At 33.4% G+C, this 21,156-nt stretch overlaps 2 protein-coding genes across 2 annotated transcripts; both read left to right on the forward strand.

Annotated features, from left to right (window-relative positions):
* The first annotated feature begins 218 nt into the window (after positions 1-218).
* LOC132705034 (odorant receptor 67c-like) lies at positions 219-7,559 on the forward strand. Its single transcript, XM_060675451.1, has 7 exons — positions 219-426; positions 1,909-2,148; positions 4,371-4,692; positions 4,762-4,861; positions 6,122-6,214; positions 6,269-6,424; positions 7,299-7,559. The coding sequence occupies exons 1-7, from the start codon at positions 219-221 to the stop codon at positions 7,353-7,355; spliced, it is 1,176 nt and encodes a 391-aa protein (XP_060531434.1). The 3' UTR covers positions 7,356-7,559.
* Positions 7,560-13,832: 6,273 nt separating this feature from the next.
* Positions 13,833-18,131, forward strand: LOC132708064 (odorant receptor 67c-like). The gene is made up of 7 exons (XM_060680172.1): positions 13,833-14,033; positions 14,267-14,506; positions 15,420-15,738; positions 15,827-15,926; positions 16,568-16,660; positions 16,712-16,867; positions 17,688-18,131. Exons 1-7 carry the CDS (start codon positions 13,871-13,873, stop codon positions 17,742-17,744), a joined length of 1,128 nt encoding a protein of 375 aa, XP_060536155.1. The 5' UTR covers positions 13,833-13,870; the 3' UTR covers positions 17,745-18,131.
* The last annotated feature ends 3,025 nt before the right edge of the window (positions 18,132-21,156 follow it).

Below are 21,156 nucleotides of genomic sequence, written 5' to 3' on the forward strand. Positions count from 1 at the left end.
GAAATATAAGTGTGCCAGTTCTGCAATAAAAAATTGTGGTGACCAGATTTTCAGAGGCATGATGTCATATTTATTAAATTCCAAACCTTTTTAAATTGTATCCTACGCCACTGGACGAAACGCGCATTGAACTAAACGATTTCCTCAAATAATAATTCGCAAAAAGTTATATAAGTCCCTGCAACTTACAACTACGTAGATCTCACTTTGAACTGGAAATGAAAATGTCGAGACGTGGACTTTTCGAACGAACCAAATTTATTATGATGTTGGCTGGTATATGGAAATTAGAGGGTACTAATTTATCGACGTTCGCCATAAAATTGTACGAGATTTATTCAATCGGTATCCAGGCGAGGTATATTATTACCCCTTTTTTGTTAATAATTAACGTTCCTACTTTAATTCGTAAGGACCTAAACGCAGGTAAATAAATTAGGGCAAATCGTTAGCCGTTTTTATTAGGGGATCAATAAAAGTTTTGAGCAAACTAATTTTCTAAAATTTATTATTATTCTTCACAATTGTTAAATAATGCCATTTCAATTTTTTTGAGATTGAACGATCAGTATGAACATCCTGTCTTTTATTTATTATTTCAAAACAATTAAAAACAACGAGATTTCATAATATGCTTTTAAAATGTTTAAGTTGTGATTTTATGTTCAGCTATTCTGACTCTATTTAAAAAAGAAAAGATTGAAATGGGTAAGAAAAATAATTTGAACTGTTTTAGATACACATCTCACCAAAGCATTTCTTTTGATAGTTATTTCTGAAATAAATGATTATTTTTTGCATTATCACTACATTTTTGTGGATGGTAAATTGAAGAAAGCGCCATTTTTTATAAAATTCAGGTTCCATTTACCATGTTCTATGTAAATTAAAATTTACCTCTACGAGAACGCCTCGTATATACCGACACTTGTTTTAGGCTAGCACGTTAATTAGAAGGGTTCAAAGTTAAACATTAGTAACTCTAGTTATGTCTACACATTTTAGTATTGATATTTTTACCCTACCTTCTTTGGACAATTGTAAATAGAACAGATATTCCTTTTATATCTGCGGTACGTCCCTGTCCTTGACGGCCGGGCGCGCTATTGGTACTTTCCGATACATAATGCCCCCCAGAAGAGCAATATTTTCAGCGAAGAAGTACAGTACCTCTGTAATGGGGAGTTTGTGCTCAATGAATTGAGTTCCTACTAATCTTACTTGGCTGCTCCCTAGTGGTGTGCAACTGGTTAGGAAATGAATTAGGTTTCCTCCTCCCCTAGACAGTCTACATGTGCCGTCGTCTTAGATGGCAGTGTTCTATTGGAATTCCTACCAGCGTTTGTAATAGCGCACGACCAAGGCTGGAAAAGGTACCGCAATTGCGGCCAAATTTCGCAATGCAGAGGGGAGTGCTTCCCGGGGCATGAATTATTCAGCTTATGCTTCAGCTGCTATTCCTACGGCAAACTTGTCCCAGGTCAATTTGTCAGCCATCTCGTCCGAATATCCTCTGTTGAGGATAAATAGATACATACATAGATATATACCTCCGCAGTCCTGTACCTGTACAGAAAATATATCTTGATTGCCGGACTGATACATATAACATTTGTCGGTGTCTCTGTGTCCCCGGCTTCCAGTTTCCCAGCATCTGCATCTTTGAGCCATGCAGTGGATCCATCCACAGAAATGCCGACCCCTTCCGGCTCGTTTTATTGACGTCATCCGTCTAGAATAGCACTTTCACTCGTTACAGGTCACCACTGACTTTCTTTCTCGATTTTTGTTTTGTAAAATTTAATTCTACAAACTGACAACAATCAAACAATTCGAAGCATAGTTTTGCAGTTGTAAGATTTATGGAAAAACATCGGTTCTAAAATCTTTTTTTTTTTAATTTAACAGCTATGGATACCATTTCCAAGATAATATTCTCTTCAATTGTGGCGATTAAAGCCAGAATATGCCAAGAAAAGAAGATCGTAAATTTGATCTCCGAGGCGTTAAAAGAAGATGAATGCATTTGTGTTTACAAGAAATCAGTAAGGTTAAAGATCTACGAACAGCACATGAGTTTATGTAGCAAATTGACTTTGTTCCTTATGGTATCTGTTAGTACAGCTGGCGGATATTTGTTAATATCAGGTAAGCGATAAAAGGGATACTGACAGTACTGATATGACTTTTATTTCAATTTCAAATTAAGCATAATTATCAATTATTATTTTAAGAACTTTCAAAATACAATTTTTTGAAGTAATCAAAATTTCTATGAAAGTATATCACACATCCTCATTTGCAGTGCATATGTTTACCATTTATTAACTGCTAGCGTAGGTATATGCGAAGTCATTTTAAGTATTTTAAAGGAAAAACTTGATAGGCATGGCTTTAATTCAAATTTACCTAGTTTTATGATATATTTCATACAAAAATCAAATGTCCTTTGGGAATTTTTGATACGACAAACAGCATTTAAAGTAGGTAATTGGCAATTTCTCTTGCGAGATCACTAGTTGAATTTTTGTTTTTATTAAACAATTTGATTACTATGGAAAACAATTCAAAAGCGATTTATACTAATCATTTTTGTAAAAAATATTAATAAAAAGAAGTAAATAAAACTGGGTCACCTAATAGTGCAACCAGTGTGGTAAACGGATTTGAGTGCTTAATACACGAGTGAGTTAAAAAGTTTACTAAACATGTGGCATACTATACTTTTTGTATGACCCTCAGTTTTTGAGAACATTTTTGTAAAACAAGACGAATGCATTCCCTGACATGACCGTCAGAATTGACAAACGTCAAAATTCGAGCCATGCGATAATATCTCCGCAAACATCCGATTACTCCCAAACCTGTGTGGTAATCTCCCAAACATGTCCGAAGTGGCTCGGATCCATGGGAAACGAAAATTTTCACAAGGTAGATAATTAGGTATTTTACCGAAGGGAGTACAAAATAGTATATTATGCATAAACGGCATTTGAGTCACTAGCGAGTTTTTAATAAACGAGTGACTTGAAAAGTTTAAAAAACGTGTTGCATACTATACTTTTTCTACGATCGTTAGTTTTTGGGTACATTTCTGCAAAACAACACGAGTACATTCACTGACACGACCGTCACAATTAACAATTGACAAACTTTAAAATTCAAGCCATGCGGTAAAATCTCCGATAACATCCGACTGCTCCCAAACCGGTGCGGTAATATCCCAGATATACCGAAGTAGCACCGATCTGTGAGACAAGAAACTCATGTGATAAAGTAACGCTTCCCACACTCTATATCGATGTATCATTAGGTATTTTACAGAAGGGAGTAGAAAAAAGGTATTTCCGGTTTAATCTTTTAAAGACAGAGAATAACAGCCCATTATTTATACAAAACCCATTTCGGACCCTTAATAATATTTTGAAAGCAACTGAAACAGTTTTAGTCAAGCTCTGAAAAAGCTGGCGAAACGTTAGCTAGTTCGACTCAACAAAAACAGGAGAAATCCAGAAGTTTTATAAAAAGTATTACAGTAGCCTGTGGAAGTTTATTTGAAAAATTAAATAAAATTTTACCTGTTTCTGATTACTTCGCTCTGTTTTATGACTATCCTTCCTAATCCACTATTATATTGGCACTGTTTCCTGGATTCAAAATAAACTGAACGAGTATCATATATGTGTATGTAGGTGGGGGATAAGAATGTAGTAGCAACAGAAAAATTATTATAATATTTATGATTCATAGCATTAACAAAAAAACATTATTTTATTACAAAAGTGAGTATTAAAAATATTCTAGGTCTGTAAGTTAATTAAAATTAAGGCTTTTCACATACAAATAAAATATACGGTCACAAAAGTTAAATTCAGACTAGAACAACGAAAACACAGGTAATAAAATTTTGCTACATTGTCAAAATGAATCCGAATATTTATGCGTTGAGCTTTCTTCGTCTACATAAAAAATAACTAGATTCCACCTTCCCCTTATTTACATTTAATATTTAATTTAATTTAACAGTTCATGTACTTTCAACTGTTTAAAACATTTATTTTTTCTAACTACTCCCCCTGCCACTTGTGCCTTTGGATTCGGCTAGCAATAATAACGAGGAAGCCGGAGTACATATATCCCTATTGTTCTTGCCATTTCATCACACAAATATTTTTAAAATTTGTGTTCATGCCCAATATGAACTTGTAGGTATTTTTTCAGCATGGTCATTATCTTTTTCTGTTACATCTTCACTCGGTAGTATGTCTATCATTTGTTCAAATCATTTTTCATAACTTTGTGGCAATCCCAAGCCTTTTTTGGCATAATAATAAACTCTAAAATGTAACGTAATTTAATATTTATTTTAGGATACGTAGCTATTTTCGACTTCTACTACTCACCCAATCATTTAAACAGTACGATGGAAAGGCCAGTAATGCTTCATTTTTGGTATCCATTTGACATAAACCACCACTGCCTCTGGACAATAGCAGATGAAACTATGGCTATACTGTACACAGTAATATGCAGTTCGGCAGTGAATACGTTTATAAACTCCACAATGATATTTCTGCGAGCTCAGCTTATAATGCTTCAAAATAATTTTCGAAATTTCGATGACCTAAGTCAAGGAAACAGTCCTGGCTCGAATCTGAGAAGATTATGCAGAAGACATCAAAATATAATCCAGTAAGCTGAAACACACTTATTTGTTAAGTTTATCTTTAATTTTCAACTTTAATTTAATTTCTATTTTAGGTACGTTGACAGTTTTAATGAGTCTTTGAGATTCGTCATGTTGCTAGAGTTTAGCGTTGCGTCGGTAATGCTGGCAGCATCGCTCTTCCAAATATTTGCGGTAACAACTATTCCTCTTGCTTTAACAAACAATTTTATTTACATAAACATCCGGACGATGTTAAGGGCGAGTTTACGCACCCGATATTCGACAATTTTAAAATGCACGTGAAAACATCCACTCCAGGGATCATTATTTATGGTTTAACTAGCAATATTTTCTTCTTTTAGTTTATAGTTTTCACAATTACTAAGAAGGGAGAGAAATATGTGCTAGTCTATTTTCGCTCCCATACTACTACGTTTCATGTTCCTTTTCTCGGACTTTTCTAATTTTTTTAGATTTTGGAATTAATCGATTACAAATAATTTCAATCTGCCTTAGGCACTTAAGGATGCACTAGTAATTCATTCACTGAAATGTCCCGCGAATTACAGAAAAGTAGCTAGTAAAATACACAACCATTCAATAACTTTACTTTTCGCCTTGAAATTTGGTTCAAGATCCCCTTTATTTTTGCACTTTTCTGTAGACAATGTTACACGAATTAACATTAGTCTTTTTTATTGTTGACACAGTAGGAAAAGATAAGGGTTTTAATAACATTTAATACTGAAAACCAATGCATGCTGGTAGTTTTCAAATTATGATTGTGGCTGTAAAGATTCTTACTTTAGTTAGACATTCAAATGAATTTAAAATAAAAAAACAAACGAAAATTGACATACTTGGTTAAATTTTTGTGTTTAAGATCATCTAGTTTGACCGAAGTGTGGGTTGTGTTAGTCCTTTTCCCCAAAAATTTGTCTAACGTTATTTCTTGGCAGTCCTGCCTGTGTTTCTAACTTGAAAAATTTCTTATAACTTCATATCCCTATTTAATGTAAGTTTTTTGGCCCAATTGATTACAACTAAAACGTCTCTGAAGTTGTTTCAAAACCAAATAATTGTGACGACCGAACCGAAAGAACAAAGCCCAGCCCTGTTCTTTGAAATGATCCAAAAATATACAGTGTTCAGCTTCCTGAAATAAGTCATAGTATTTTCTAAAAATTAATTGATAAATATTTTGCCATTTTGTCATAGTTAGTTACGGAGAAATTTGACTTTGTTAAACTTCCTTGTTAATAAAATACTTTATATATGCGATTTCGGATTTCCATACGAAGTGTCTGGAAACTCAATCCCATAAAGGAAGAGAGCAAAACATATTTTATTAGTTTATTTAAAATTATTAAAACTCTCTGCTAAAATATTTAAAGTGATGCAATTAATTGTTTTGAATCGTGAATGTAGACTGAAGCATTACCAAAATTGTAGGGAAAGGACGTGGTTTTTAGTTGCATATACGTTTTAATGTGTAGCGGACAGATAATTGTATTGGCCTGGAGTTCGGATGAAATTTTAACTCAGGTTACTCTCTTCATATTCACGCAAGCAGAACCTATCTATACGAAGATGTTTTAGAGCTTGGAATTAGGTACTGCTCTATACGAAAGCAAATGGTTTGATCAAACCAAGAGAGTAATAGCGGTGATTCAAATTATGCTTCTAAGATGCCAAAAGCCGTTAACTTTATCGGTTGGTCCATTTGGTCCACTGACAGTAGATGTAGCAGCATCGGTAAGTATGTTATTTCGAAAACATTACTTGCGTTTTCACAAGCTAGATCGAAGCGGTATAGTCTGGACCCAAGGATTACATCGGCGATTTATAAACTAACCTTTAGGGAGACGTAATAAGTCACATATTGCGGCCGACACCGCTTATAATAGTAGTAGTGGTTACTTCCCATAAGCGCTTGTGATCACTTGGTAGTTGATAGTCCTTGGACGAGCCAAATAAAGTTTTCATCATGACCGACGAAGCTTTTCGTTTTCTAGTAACTACGACGACGTCAATATCCTTGTTCCTGTTTTTGTTCCATTTTCTGTTTTTGATATAGGCGGAGCGCCCATGGGTTATGGTGCTCACTGGGTATTGGCCAGTGGTTAAAAGGGGATTTAGATACATTTTTCTTTGTTTTGGTGTGCATATTGCTTATTTCATCAATAAAAAGGGACGGAAAGGTGAAATCAGTTCCAATCTCTTTAAACCAGCAAACACAAATAGAACAATTAAAATTGTGTAAACTTAAGCAGAGATACGCCTTGTGTCCAATCTGGTTTTCATTTAAAAAATCGCATAACAAACAACCAGCCTTATGTTCAGAGAAACATGCTCCAAGGACACCAGAATCTCGCAGGTTAATAGCAATCTGTTGTTATGACTTGGGGTTCCTCTTCATGCGAAATATGACTCCTAAAATATCCATGCCGTGTAGAATATGACTTGTCGGTAAACAAGGAGGCAGTTGGTAATTCAAAATGAAAATTTTTCAAAATAAATTTCTTTGTTCCAATGGACCTTAGAAGTTAACCCGTAACAAATTGAAAGTTATCGTTTTCAATATGTTACTCGCAGGGGTTATTAGAATATGTAACAATTTTTTTTACAGAGGTTCAAATTGGCGTACACATATACAACGGTTATGACTGGAACTTTGTCGGAGTAAATCTTCATCCGAAAGACAAAGGATTCTGCTTTATTTTATGGCTAGAGCGTCAGTCCAAGAAATTGAGCAAGTGAATAATTGCTGAGCTTGAAATGTTGAACTACCCTGGTTCTCGTGGATTTCCAAAACTGCTTATGTTGTACAAATTCTGCCACAAATAATTGTATAGGCTTATTACATAATGCATTTCCACATTTAAATTAAAATTCCAAATACAAAATTAATAAACAACTCCTTTCATTATTTCACCTATTTTAAGTGTTTCCAAAGCAACTGAAAGAATCGACACCCATCGCGAGAAGAGGCTGCAATCTATATATGCGAAACAGGGTTCAACAGAGAGCAGACAGATGTACGAACTTCCATTGTTTTTCATTTTTCTTTACACAACGTTTCGGGCCGATGTATCACTACCCGTTATCAAATGCAGTGATAAGAACGGGAGATTATTATTAGTTTCTAATTCAATTTTAGAACTTATGTTCGATTGTATAGGGTATAAATGGCTAAGAAAATCTTGGAGGGATTCTGGACCATGAGTACCCAGAAGTATCATCAACGTAGCGTTTCTATAATTTTGGTCTAGGGCTTTTTTCTCAAAGGCAAAAGAAATATATTCACCATAACCCGTCCTAATGGAGAACCCATAGCTGTTGCCGACGTTTGTTCATACATTTTACCGTTACAAGAAAAATATGTTCCACACATGGATTTTTTATTTAAGATGAAAAGGTTTGGTTCCTGATTCTAATCAACCAACCAAAATTATCCAGAATATCGTTTGTATCTAATGTAATTGCTTTTAATTGTTCAATGAAGTGAAAGGAATTAAGTACGAAACTGTCAGTTTTCTCTGTAACAGGTTTTAATATAGAAGCTAGATATTTATAGTAATACGTTGGAGAACCAGTTGTACAAACAATAGGTCGAAGGGGTGATCCTGGTTTGTGAATTTTAGGGAGTCCGTGGAGACGAGAAAATTTAGAGCTATGAAGGGTAACAGACTTTAACGGATTCTGATAGAGAAGAAGCCTTAATAACAGATTTAAGATTTCGTTGTTTTTTCAGTTGACGATAGGATCCGTCTCTAAGATTATCTTGAGTTTGTTCCTGATAATTATTTGTGTTCATGACCTTTATCTGGTTTCACAATTACAATGTCGGGGTTAGATTCTAGACATTCTAGAGCAATGAGTTCAGGCTTTGGAATATTAGAAAGTGACTCCATATATGAAATATTTCTACACTGAATATAGCAACCCCAAAGCAATGATAAACCACTGGTACCAGTGTAGTACATTAATTCAGTAGGTAATTGTTTTACTTGACTGCGAAGATTTTGCTGTTCAAGAAAAACTGTATTCTAATTGTTCTATGTAAACAAGCCCCCTAACATCCTTCCCTCAATATTATTCAGTGGTACGTGATGTACTAATTACTAATAAAACTAGTATTACTTTTAGGAAGCTTATGGATTGTTTTGTATATTAGTTTACATTGTTCTCTCCGTAACAAAAGTGTCACTATTGGACCTTAACTCTGCATATAGTGTGTCCATCGGTGTAAATTAATCAGAGTTGAATAGAATTTTAAGAACCTTATTCTGAAGAACTACAATTTTTTTAAAGGCGATAGATACTGTATTTTATTTTATTAGTCAGATGGTTTCTACACTTCATGGCTGCGCCTATCATGGGTACATTTTTTTAAATGATTTTTTCTATATGTTCAATCCAGCTGATCATGTCGTCAATAACCAAACCCAGGTATTTGACTTGAGAGACTTTAGTGATAGCGTCGTTATTTATTTCCAATTCAATAAGACGGACAGCTTTTTTTTTTAACTGAAAACCATAAAGCTAGTCTGCTTGACATTAATTATTAGCAAAGGTGCCCAAATGGAAATCTGCCGCACTATTTTATTTATTTCTTTTGTTCAACTCTCTGACCGACCAACAAATTGTTTTCTTTTACTCAAAAAAAAGTTAAGATAGACGAAAAACGAAAACGGCAATAAATATTATTTTTGTCTGTATTTTTCTCAGTGAATCTATATTGGAAATTGTCACACTTATTAAGAAAATCTTTCAGTCTACTTTTAATTAACAATTCTAAAATATTTGAAAAAACACTGGTTAAAGTAATTGGTCTGTAGTTATTTATACTGTTTTTACTGGCGAATTTGTAAATGGGTATTACCTTGCATAATTTTAGTTCGCCCGGAAAAAACGCAAAATATTGAACATTGTTTATTAGATTAACCAGAACAGGAATAAGAACATCTTTTAAATTAATCACACACCTAACTAAAACACAATCAAATCTAGCAACTGATCCAATTTTCAGATTAGAGATAATATTATTTACTTCAGTGCAATCGGTGTGCTGGGCCACAACCGTATTTGCGCGATATATTTCTTCGAACTCATAACCTATTGGATGTCGCAAGATTCGATGATTTAACTCTGAAACAATGTTGCTGCCTATAGCAACAAAGTAGTTGTACAAATAATCCACCATCTCTGTCTTGTTATATACAGCGTATTTTCTAATTGAACATCAATAATTAAGGGGATGATTTTGGGTCCATTTTAAAAAGAAAACTTCATTTGAACATGTGTTCTAAAAATCGAAGTACGAATACGAAGTACGTAAACTCTGAGGTATATTTTTTGGTGTTTAAAATATCCGAGCATTGTTAATTTTAAAAAGAATGGTCGACTTTACCAATAAGGAGTTAGCAGATATGCATTTAACTTATGGTTTGGCTGATGTAAATGCAACGGAAGCTAGGCGAATATTTCAAAATGTGAATGAAGGCAAATAATTATTTAAATGGGGCCCATCGGACTGTAAGAACTCCAAAAACTGAAGGGGCGGTTTTAAGTTCTATTAATGAAAATCCTGAACTGAACTAGTACTAGGAAAATTGCAAATAATCTGAATATCTTGCACGTCATGCTTAAAAAAAAACGAGCCCAAGCGTTACAGAGACAAAATTGAGCATTATCTCTTGTTTGACCAAGAAATACTATTTAAAACGAAGCTAATAGAAACGAAATTACAAATTTCCCCAATAACCGTATGTGGTCTCCCGCAGTTGTAGAATTTAAATATCAAGAACAGTTTTCGGTAAATATTTGGACTGAAATTGTTGAAAATACATAATCGGACAGGTTTTGCTGCCAGAAAGATTAAATGGCCAGAATTATTGCCGGTTTTCAGGAGAGGATTTGCCAATATTGCTAGAAGTGTCAGACAGACAGAACAGACGGCATGACGGCGCGCCTGCTCACTTTAGTGTTGCATTAGGAGAATTTAATAACCGATGGTTATATCGCGGCGGACCTCAACCAAGCCCCCCCAGATCCTCAGATGTAAATAGTTGGGAGCTTTTCTTATGGGGGCATCTTAAAACTCCAGAAAACGCTGTAAAATAACTAAAGGATCGTACAAGAGCTTCCTACGATTTAATAAGAAACACTGGAGGTATACTTCAAAGAGTGCTCGGCAATATGAGGAAAAGAGCTGAAGCGCGTATCCTATAATAATTCTCGATTTAACCAGTGCAGTAGCGACCTAATTCACCAAAATATTATTTGTTCGTAGACAATAAATGGAACGCCACTAATTTCCTTAAAAAAAAAATGATATTTGCATTCATTTATGAACAGATATGATCTCTTAATTTTTTTTTTAGTCCGTCGCACGATTTTAACCTAAAATTAAAATCTTATTTCTCTGCATGTTGTCGTAATAACGATATTGATATGACCATGCAGAGAAGAGGTTTTTATTTTTTTTAAGCGAAGACGCGCAAGATATTCAGATTATTTCCAATTTTTCTAGTACTAAGTTCAGGATTTTCATCAATAGAATTTAAAACTGCTTCTTCAATTTCTGGAGTTCTTACAGTCCGATAGGCCCCATTTAAATGATTATTTGCCTTCAAAGTACCAGTCAACCTTCTATGTACATTTTAAAATGTTCGCCTAGCTTCCGGTGCATATACATCAGCCAAACCATACGTTAAATGCATATCTGCTAACTCCTTATTGGTAAAGTCGACCATTCTTTTTTAAAATAATGTGGTACATTAAATATTGTCTCGTAATACATAGTACATATGTGCCAAATTTTATTAAAATACCTAAAGTGATATTACAACTATTAAAAAGAAATAGATTTTATTTTCGAAAATTGAGATGTTTAGGACATATGTTCATTTGAAGTTTTCTTTTTAAAATGTACCCAAAAGTCAACCCCTTAATTATTAACATTCAATTCAACTGAGTCATTTGTACTATTTCTGTTAAAGTTTCCTTTTACAAAGTCATTCAGAATACAACATTGTTTTCTGACATTGTTAGCTTTATTCCATTGGTTCTTGAAGTGTGAGTTTTTTTAGGATAGCAATTGGATTGTTAACCTGTTTTTTAAATGGTTTAAATTTAACACAAATAGTTGTATCACTCCTATCTTTTTTACGTACTATTTGTCACGTTCTTTAATTATTTAATTACACTAATTCGGAAGTAACCCAATCATTACCTAAGTTATGCTTAATTTGTAGCTTATGTGCATATCTAACTTGACATTCTTTATATAAATCAATCAGCTGTACAAATGAATGACCAGGAGTCAGCACAATTTGTTTACTAAAATCTTGTAGTAACTTCAATTTGTTTAGCCACCAACCTCTCTTCCAAAATTTTTTGCTTTTTGATGGGTCTTATTATATTATTTTTTATGACCGGCAAGGTATATGCTGACCAAATCGTACTCGCAGACTTTATGTATAATATTACCTAATAAAATTATTATCAATTATTGTGATAGATGTATTTGTTACTCGTGTTGCATTGTTCTTAAAAGCTTGAAGTTATTTACCTGAACTACGGTCTTATAGTCTCCAACGTCCATCTTACCGCCATCGAATAAATTTATAATCATATCCCCCATAATCAAATGATTAAATTTATACTTTGACATAACCTGATCGACACAGAATCACTGTCTGACACAAACAACTCCTGTGGTCTTCACCGTAGTGATCTTCACGTAGATTGCACAACCGCCGCATCTTGAATCTCAACATGTATGTGTGGCCCTGTATCCAGATAAATTATAATAATGCACTTCTTCCTTGTACAAACATGTTTCGACCATTATAGAAAATGTCGATATTTTAGAACTGTTATATCATCAACTTTATTTCGGATGCTTTTTTTTTTAAATCCTTGATATTTTCATTATGAACAGTGCTTGCATTTTCTCGATTTTTAAGCATGATTGGCCCTTTTTTAAATTTAATTTAATAAAAATCGTTTCCTCTTGACCGATTCCTAAGTCTCTTAATGTTACTTTTTTTGTTCTCTTTGAAAAAAAATTTTCTTGTTCAGAATAGAATGCGCGGAAACAGATTAACATATGAAGAGTTCTGGACAATATATAATATGATTAAGTTTATACATAATCATTACTAACTCACTATTTTGCGTATCCTTGAAGCCGCCCTTGTTAAATGCCTCTATTAGCACGAACAACATTTTCTTTACACTGAATCTTTGTTTCCAAGACACGCGGACTTTAAATATTTAAAATCCTATAACCGCAAAGGTATAGCCAAATCATAGTGGAGATATTGATTTTTCCAATATGTGGAATTGCCTTTTTTAGATATGTAATTATTCCAAACTTTGAAGTGTGGAAACAGTGAGCATTGGCGTACTGTTAAAAATAATTCCTTGACGGTATAATTTAATTAAAAATAACTTTGCGGGAAGTCTGCAACATGGTACAAATTCAGTAAAACACCCAATTAGCTTTTTCGGTTGTAGTCTTTATCTTATGGAAAAAAATATGGGCGTTAAGCAAAATATAAGACATGATTTTTTAATAGAAACGACAAGTTTTTGTTACACCACGAGAGAGATGGTTTAGAAAGGAAAAAGTTATCCTAACCGTTGACAATCTTGCAATACTCAATTAATCAATCAATCAATTAATTAATAAATTCTTTTTAAACCTTCCACAGGTATTACTTCAAATGACTTTTCCCCCAAAATTGTCTTACGTAACCAATAACAGTAATTTACCATGCCGTATATAAAAAATGTGGTAATTCTAGAATAAACAATTATAAAAAGATAAATATGACGTCCTCTTGATTAGCACAGGATTAGGAATTTTCGTGTGCACTAATTTTTTGAAAAAAGAAGATAATCGATTCATTGAATATATTCCTGGTGAAAGACTCGCACTGTATAATAGAGATTTCTTCCGAATCGCTAAATAAAATTAAAAAGGCATCTTTCAAAAGTATTTACTTCTAAAGCTTTTTAAATTGTGTCCTACGGCGCTGGACAAAACACGCATTAAACCCAACTATTTCTTCAATATGGATATGAAAAAGTTATATAAGTCCCTGCAACTTACATATACTTACATCTTCTTGTCCTGAACTCGAATAAAAAATGTCGAAACATGGACTTTTCGATCGAGCAAAATTTATTATGATTTTGGCTGGTTTATGGAAACTAGAGACTGCTGGTTTACCGACGTTTGCCAGAAAGTTGTACAAGATTTACTCAATCAGTATCCAGGCAAGGTACATTCTTACCATATTTTTGTTATTAATCAATGTTCCGACGCTAATTCGTAAGGATCTAAATACAGGTAAATAAGTAATTTTCATAAAGATGCCACACATGAAAGTTTTCACACAAGTATATAGAAACTTTTCACAAATTCTTCTTAAATCGAAAATCTTTTTATTTATGATTCCAAAATTAACTGAACGAAATTTCTTACCCGAGATTAATGACAACAATGAAGGCGTAATTTTACAGCTATAAGACTTAAATACATTTTTCCTTAAAACCTACCAATTAACGATTTTTTTTTAACAGCCATGGATACAATTTCTAAGATAATATTCTCCTTAATTGTGGCGATCAAAGCGACAATGTGCCAAAAAAAGAAGATAGTGCATTTGCTATCCGCAGCGTTGAAAGAAGAGGAATTCATTTGCCTTGACAAAAAATCAATAAAGTTAAAAATCTATAGAAGGCACATGAGTTTGTGTAACAAGTTCACGTTGTTCCTCGTGGTATCTGTTGGTACCGCCGGCGGATACATGTTGGTGACGGGTAAGTGATAAGAGCGATTATTTTCTTCGCCAATTTGAACGCCACAAAGACGCATTTTAAAGTCAACAGGAAAAATTGCCACCATTGACAACCATTTCACTGGACAAGGAGGTAAATTCCTGGACGAGTAGTACACCGATAAGACTCTTCGGGATGGTTTTAAAGTATATCGTACAGAGTGGGCCGTTAAATTTCCGGATAAAATTATCAATTTTCTTATTAAATATAGAACAAGCCTTTTTTTAATTCCTCTGAACCTTGTTGGCATCTTTTATTACAAAATTGTATAGTAATTTATAAAATTATTTATGTGTTTAATGATTGTGGCTCTTTTATGAAAAATAATTCTTATCATAATTATAATACAAGAAACCAAAACCAATTTTTAATTGCAAAAAATCGACCCAGCATATCAAAACTTTCTTTGTTGTTTGAAGAAAACTTTGAAACATTTTTTACATTAAAAATGTTCTTGTAGTATTAACATGTTTTTAGAATATTACATTTGTGCATGTGTTCTAAATCATTATTTTATATAACTGTTATCTTTTCAGGGTAATTGTGTAAATCTATGTCTTTATTAAAAACTTTTTTGACGATGTCCACATACCTGAAATGTAAAAAAAATTAGTTACTTGGCTAGTTAAAAAAGCTAAAAGCAATTTAACGAAAATTGAATTAAAAGAAAAAGGAATCAAAGTCAGATAACAGGATTTTCTGTTCTGTCACACATTGTCTTATGGCATTAATTGAAGCAATTTGAAATGTATTAAAATGACGAAAAGTACGATGTAAAATTTTATACCTTTCAAAATTTAAGCAAAAAATTATTTACTTTGTCGTTCCCCAAAATTGCGATTTTTTTATTTATTGATAAATTGTTAAATATTACTGCATTTGGTATTTTCTTTAGGATACGTGGCTATTTTCGACTTCTACTACTCACCCAAGCATTTAAACAGTACACTGAAAAGGCCCGTAATGCTTCAATTTTGGTATCCGTTTGATATAAACCGATATTGCGTTTGGACAATTGCAGATGAAACTATGACCATACTGTATTCAGTTATATGCAGTTCGGCAGTGAACACGTTTATAAACACCACAATAATATTTCTGCGAGCTCAACTTATAATGCTCCAAAATAATTTTAGAAATTTCGACAAAGTAAACAGAGAAAGTGCTGGCATGAGTCTGAAGCGGTTGTGTATAAAACATCAGAATCTAATCCAGTAAGCTGCAATACAATTTGCGAAAAAACTGTTAATTATTTAAACTTTAATTTTATTTTTAATTTTTGACTTTGATTTATTTTTTTAGGTACGTAGACAGTTTTAATAATTCTCTGCGATACGTTATGTTGCTAGAGTTCAGCATTGCGTCAGTAATGCTGGCAGCGTCGCTCTTCCAAATATTTGCGGTAAATGACTATTTCTCTACCCTTAATGATGAATTTTCTTCAAAAACGACGTAACTATGATTAAGGCCAACATGCAATGCGTTGCTGACGACACTAATGTCGGTAATCTGAGAATACGTGTGAAAACACTTTTCATTAAACGCGAGTACTCATTTATGGAGGAAAATCGCTTCTAGAGGTTAGGTAATATTATCGTCTTTTGCAAAGTTTTGTATCTTGGTCAATTCTAAAATTTTTATTTGGTAAAATCCAATTTTATTAGTCCCGTAACCCCTTCAAGCATTTCAGCACAAAAGTTGTGAATTTTAGTTTCTTCTTTTGATTTTTGTACTTACCTGCACCTTATATATAACATATTATAATGAAATTTTAGTTCATTACATACCAGCAAAGCTTTTATGAGAAAATGAGTGATGAGTGATATTCAAAATTTTGGAAAATATACTATTGTAACTTTTTAAAAAATGGCTATGTGTACTTTGGATGTAAAAAAAAAGAAAACATAGTTTTTAGTTCCACAATTTGGTAAAATTCTTTGGTAGAGTACCACCTTTTAAAAAGCACATTCATTTATATGTAATGCATGTCTTGCACCATAAATGTACATTTCAGCATTTTTTTAATGCCAACGTGAATTTTAGGGAAAGGATGTGATTTTCAGTTGCATATACGTTCTAATGTGCAGCGGACAGATAATTGTACTGGCCTGGAATTCTGATGAAATTTTAGCCCAGGTCAGTCCATTCCTAAACACTCTAAGAACACGTAATTACGAAAATTTTTAGAGCTTGGAGTTAGCTACTGCCCTATACGAAAGCAAATGGTTTGATCAGACTAAGAGAACAATCGCTTTCATTGAAATTATGATCATAAGGTGCCAAAAGCCGTTGACTTTATCGGTTGGTCCATTTGGTCCATTAACTGTAGATGTAGCAGCATCAGTAAGTATTAAATTTCAGGAATATGAATCTAACTTATCAAAAAAATATACTCTCGAAGACAAAAAAGCCAAGAATTTACACTATATAGGAACGCCATCATGTAGGACTCCCATAATTCAGGGTCACATACTGCAACGCTCAGAAATGTCTGTCCCCTTTTAAACTTAGTGAAAACAAATATGCCCGATGATCTGCTCACCCACAATTCCTTCCATTTATACACCTGTACACAGGCTATTATATATTGTATATATTAGTGCGGCGAAAACACACACCAAATAAAAAAAACAGAGAGGCAGAGCTGGCAACCTTGGGCACACCTCTAGAATAAAATGCCAAAAGTCCTCGTGTATCCCATGCATGCTAAAAAAATTATAACAAGTTCAAAAGTTCAAAATTTTAGTCATGCAACCCACATTCCTTAGTGACCATTTATATTTTTATGTCATCCCTGACAGTGATTTAAATAAATTGTTTAAATGATTTTTGCAGTTCTCTGCGACATAAATACAAAGAGAAAACTAAATTTTTACGTTTTGATTTTAAACTAATATTTTGATCATATTTTTTATGATATCTGTGTATTACCAGAGCCTATTTTGAAAAATCGTCATTTTTCTACTTAATATCTTAAAATAGCAAATGATGTGTGACTAAATTGCGCTTATCAAACTTGTTGCAAATGTTAAACTAAACCAAATTGTAGGGAAACTGCAATTTTCCCACGTGCTGTTAATTATAGCATACTCTGTGGTACTTTATTATTTTCATTACGAAGGCCGCAAATATTACGGAAATATGTAACATATTTTTTTTGCAGAGGTTCAAATTGGCGTACACATACACAACGATTATGACTGGAACTTTGTCAGAATAAATTACTGTTCCGAAGGCAACGAATTCTGTTTATTGTTTGATACCATAATATGAGCTATATCGTTAAGATATTTTCGCCATATTGGGCATTATTTTCTTAAGTTACTAAATAGATTTAACGCCAAGTGGCTAGGCCACCCGTTCCACGTCTACTTCTGTGTTCCACCGAGCGCTACCGATTGATTTCACTTGTGCAGAACAGACGAGACGTTTGGAAAGTTCAGCGGGATTCGTCCAGATTGTTTTTGAAGTATTCTTCGGGATTTTCGCCGGCAGAGTCGGAACGTGTTCTCAACAAATAAATAAATAAAAAACAAATAAGGCTTTTTACGTTAATAAAAATGCCTGCGTCAATTCAAATATTGTCGCGTCTATAAAAGCTTTTTTAAATAAGCAATAAAAGCATTTTTAATAGCATAGGTACTTGCGCGTTTCTTAATAAAAACCTATGCAGTGTTTTAAATAGTGTTTGCTAACAGGGTAAATATTTGTAAAAACAATTAACATTAAAATATTTAATAATGACTTTTGAAATAATTTTTGAAGAAAAATGACTGACGGACATACTCTGAAACAATTAAGATGTCAGTTAAAAAGAAAAGCCCCTTTATTTGCAAAATATCTGCATAATTTGGACAAAGATAATATCACCAAAGTTGACACTTTGCAAATTGAACAAAGAATAAAAAATTTTTAGCCTTGTCTTGATGAGTATGACCAACTGCATCTAGAGCTTTTGAAACCTCTACCAGATGAGACGAACGCCCATGAGGTAGAGGAAGCTCGCTTTCAGCAAAAATATTACTCAATTTTAGCAAATGCACAAAGCTTCGTTAGTCATTTTGGGCAGGCGTTAAATATTGATACTGCTTAGAGAAGTACCACGCAGGTACAGGGTGCCCCTTCGTCTCAAATAATTTTCAATTCCTTGCCGAAAATAGGTATTCACAAATTTTCCGGAAAATACGAAGAGTGGTCGGGTTGGAAGGAGACCTTTATAGCAATAATTGATTCCGATATCGTAGCAGATGAAAGGCAACAATTTTTACCCCAGTCTAGAACTACAAAACGCGAGAGTGATGGACGATTTAACGTGACAATTCAGTTTAAAGATTCGTTGTCAAAATTGGGAGAAGCTCGTGAAATTGCACTAAAACGGTTTAAGGTCTTAGGAAATAAATTACAAAAGAATGGTCATCTGAGCCCGGACTACATAGGATTTTAGAAGGAGTATGAAACCTTAGGTTATATGTCGGAGATCGAACAAACTGAAGAAAATCTAAATTGCAGATATTTTTTAACTCATCGTACGGTTGTGAAAAATACTAGTTTAACTACTAAATGCAAAATAGAATTCGATGCATCGGCAAAAACAAATCAGGGATTAGCACCTTCATTAAATGAATTCCAGTTTACAGGACCGACTCTTCAAAATGAAATATTTTCAATTTTAATCAATTTTCGGCAATTCAAATACGTAATGTGTGCTGATATTATAAAAATGTACAGACTTTAATAAATATAAGTTAGCGTCATTATCAAAAAATATTTTGGAGACCGCAACGAAACCAAACACTAAAGCTTTACGAATTAAACACGATTACATATGGATATGTTTCGGCTCCATATTTGCCCGTTCGTTGTACTATACAGTTAGCTTACTTACGGAAATGTTTATATAGATGACTTAATTACGGATCACAACTGTCCAAAAAAATTACGGGAATTACAAAGCCAAATTTTGAATATTTTAACGTCCGCAAAATTTGAATGAAGAAAATGGCTATGCAATGATTCTGAATTATTAAAAAGGTTTAAATTAAATGACAAAACGCCGACAAGCATAGGTGAAAATGAACATAACAAAACAGTAGGTGCTTTTTGGAATACTTCGAGCGACACATTGCAATATTCAATTTCCGATTTTAAAAATGACATCACTGAAATATCCAAGCGTCAGATTTAAAGTATTACTCGTAAATGTCCACCACCCTTTAGGGTTACTAAGCCCAGTTATTGTTCAGGCAAAATTGATTATGCAAAAACTTTGGAGTTTAGAAATCTCGTGGGACGAGAAGGTACCAGAGGAGATTTTCCAAAATCGGATGCAATTTCAAACTAATCTTAAAATAGTAAATACTTTAAAAATTCCGCGACATGCTTGTCTTGCTGACTACATTCATATCGAACTTCACGGTTTTGCAGGTGCTAAAATGTGCAAAACAAGAATTTTACAAGTTTGCTTTGCTCCAAAACAAGAGCCGCACGTATAAATACTATCAGTCTACCCATACTTGAGCTCTCTGCTTGTGTTTTGTTAGCTAACTTGGCAAAAAACACTGGAAGCACTTGAAATAAATTTTGCTAAATAATATTTTTGGACAGATTTGTCTGTAGCTTTAGCATTTCTACCTACAAAACTTTGTGGCCAATCGCGTTAGTGAAATTTTTTCTTTAACAAATATAACAGATTGGCATCATGGCAATGGCAACTACCCAAAACTGACAGCAACCCTGAGGATTTGGCATCGAGAGGGTGTAGTCCACAAGTTTTACTTTAAAGCAATTTATGGTTTGAGGTGGCATGACTGAGGTTAGTTGAGAGCGATTGTTCATGGAGCCAAATAAATTTTAATCTTTATTTTCGAGACATAGACATACCAGACATAAAAATCATTGGTACTTGCTTTGTCATTAGTGAAGGAGTGTTAGAATGTTTACCAAATCTTTTTCAAAATTGAATAAATTAATTACAGTTTTTTGGTTGGATATTAAGATCACTCCAAATTTTGTCAAATCAGCCACAATATAATAAATATATTGAGCTATCAGAAAATGATAAAATTTCCATAAATTTTACAACCACATGAGCTTGAAAATGCATTTTTATTCTTGATTAAAATTATTCAGATAAAAAACTTTGAAACTAAATACAGACTTTTAGGCGAAAAGAAACCAATTCAAAAAAATTCTAATATTTTAAAACTCAACCCAATCGTTAATACGAGTAGGCGGAAGGTTAAAAAATTCTGCTTTAAATTTCGATAAAATACACCAGATTATTTTACCCAAAAAGGATAAATTAACTGAACTAATAATCAAATAAACATGAGAGACTGTTGCACTGCGGTATGTAACAATTAATTTCATCATTGAGGAAAAAATTTTGCCCTATTGCAGTAAAAAATACTTACAAAAAATAATCAAAGGTTGCTTAACGTGTTTCAAGCTACGACCGTGTAGAATATTTAATGCGTGAGCTACCTTCTGAGAGAGTACAACCGAGTAATCCGTTCTCAAATGTAGCAATTGATTACGGAGGCCCATTTCTTATTCGAAATAGGCACGTAACTAGAGGTCATAACCTGATAAGGGCCTACTTGTGTCTTTTTATTTGTATGTCAACAAAGGCT

The sequence above is a fragment of the Cylas formicarius genome, unplaced genomic scaffold (genome assembly GCF_029955315.1).
Source record: "Cylas formicarius isolate icCylForm1 unplaced genomic scaffold, icCylForm1.1 PGA_scaffold_10__41_contigs__length_53128322, whole genome shotgun sequence".
NCBI lineage: Eukaryota > Metazoa > Arthropoda > Insecta > Coleoptera > Brentidae > Cylas > Cylas formicarius.

Bases quoted from the DNA above. Each gene is read 5' to 3' on its own strand.
- LOC132705034 (XM_060675451.1), top strand. From the start codon at position 219: ATGAAAATGTCGAGACGTGGACTTTTCGAACGAACCAAATTTATTATG. The intron at 427-1,908 runs GTAAATAAATTA...TTAATTTAACAG, and splicing joins TCGTAAGGACCTAAACGCAG to CTATGGATACCATTTCCAAG. The intron at 4,862-6,121 runs GTAACAACTATT...CCAAAATTGTAG, and splicing joins CGCTCTTCCAAATATTTGCG to GGAAAGGACGTGGTTTTTAG.
- LOC132708064 (XM_060680172.1), top strand. From the start codon at position 13,871: ATGATTTTGGCTGGTTTATGGAAACTAGAGACTGCTGGTTTACCGACG. The intron at 15,739-15,826 runs GTAAGCTGCAAT...TTATTTTTTTAG, and splicing joins AAACATCAGAATCTAATCCA to GTACGTAGACAGTTTTAATA. The intron at 15,927-16,567 runs GTAAATGACTAT...CGTGAATTTTAG, and splicing joins CGCTCTTCCAAATATTTGCG to GGAAAGGATGTGATTTTCAG.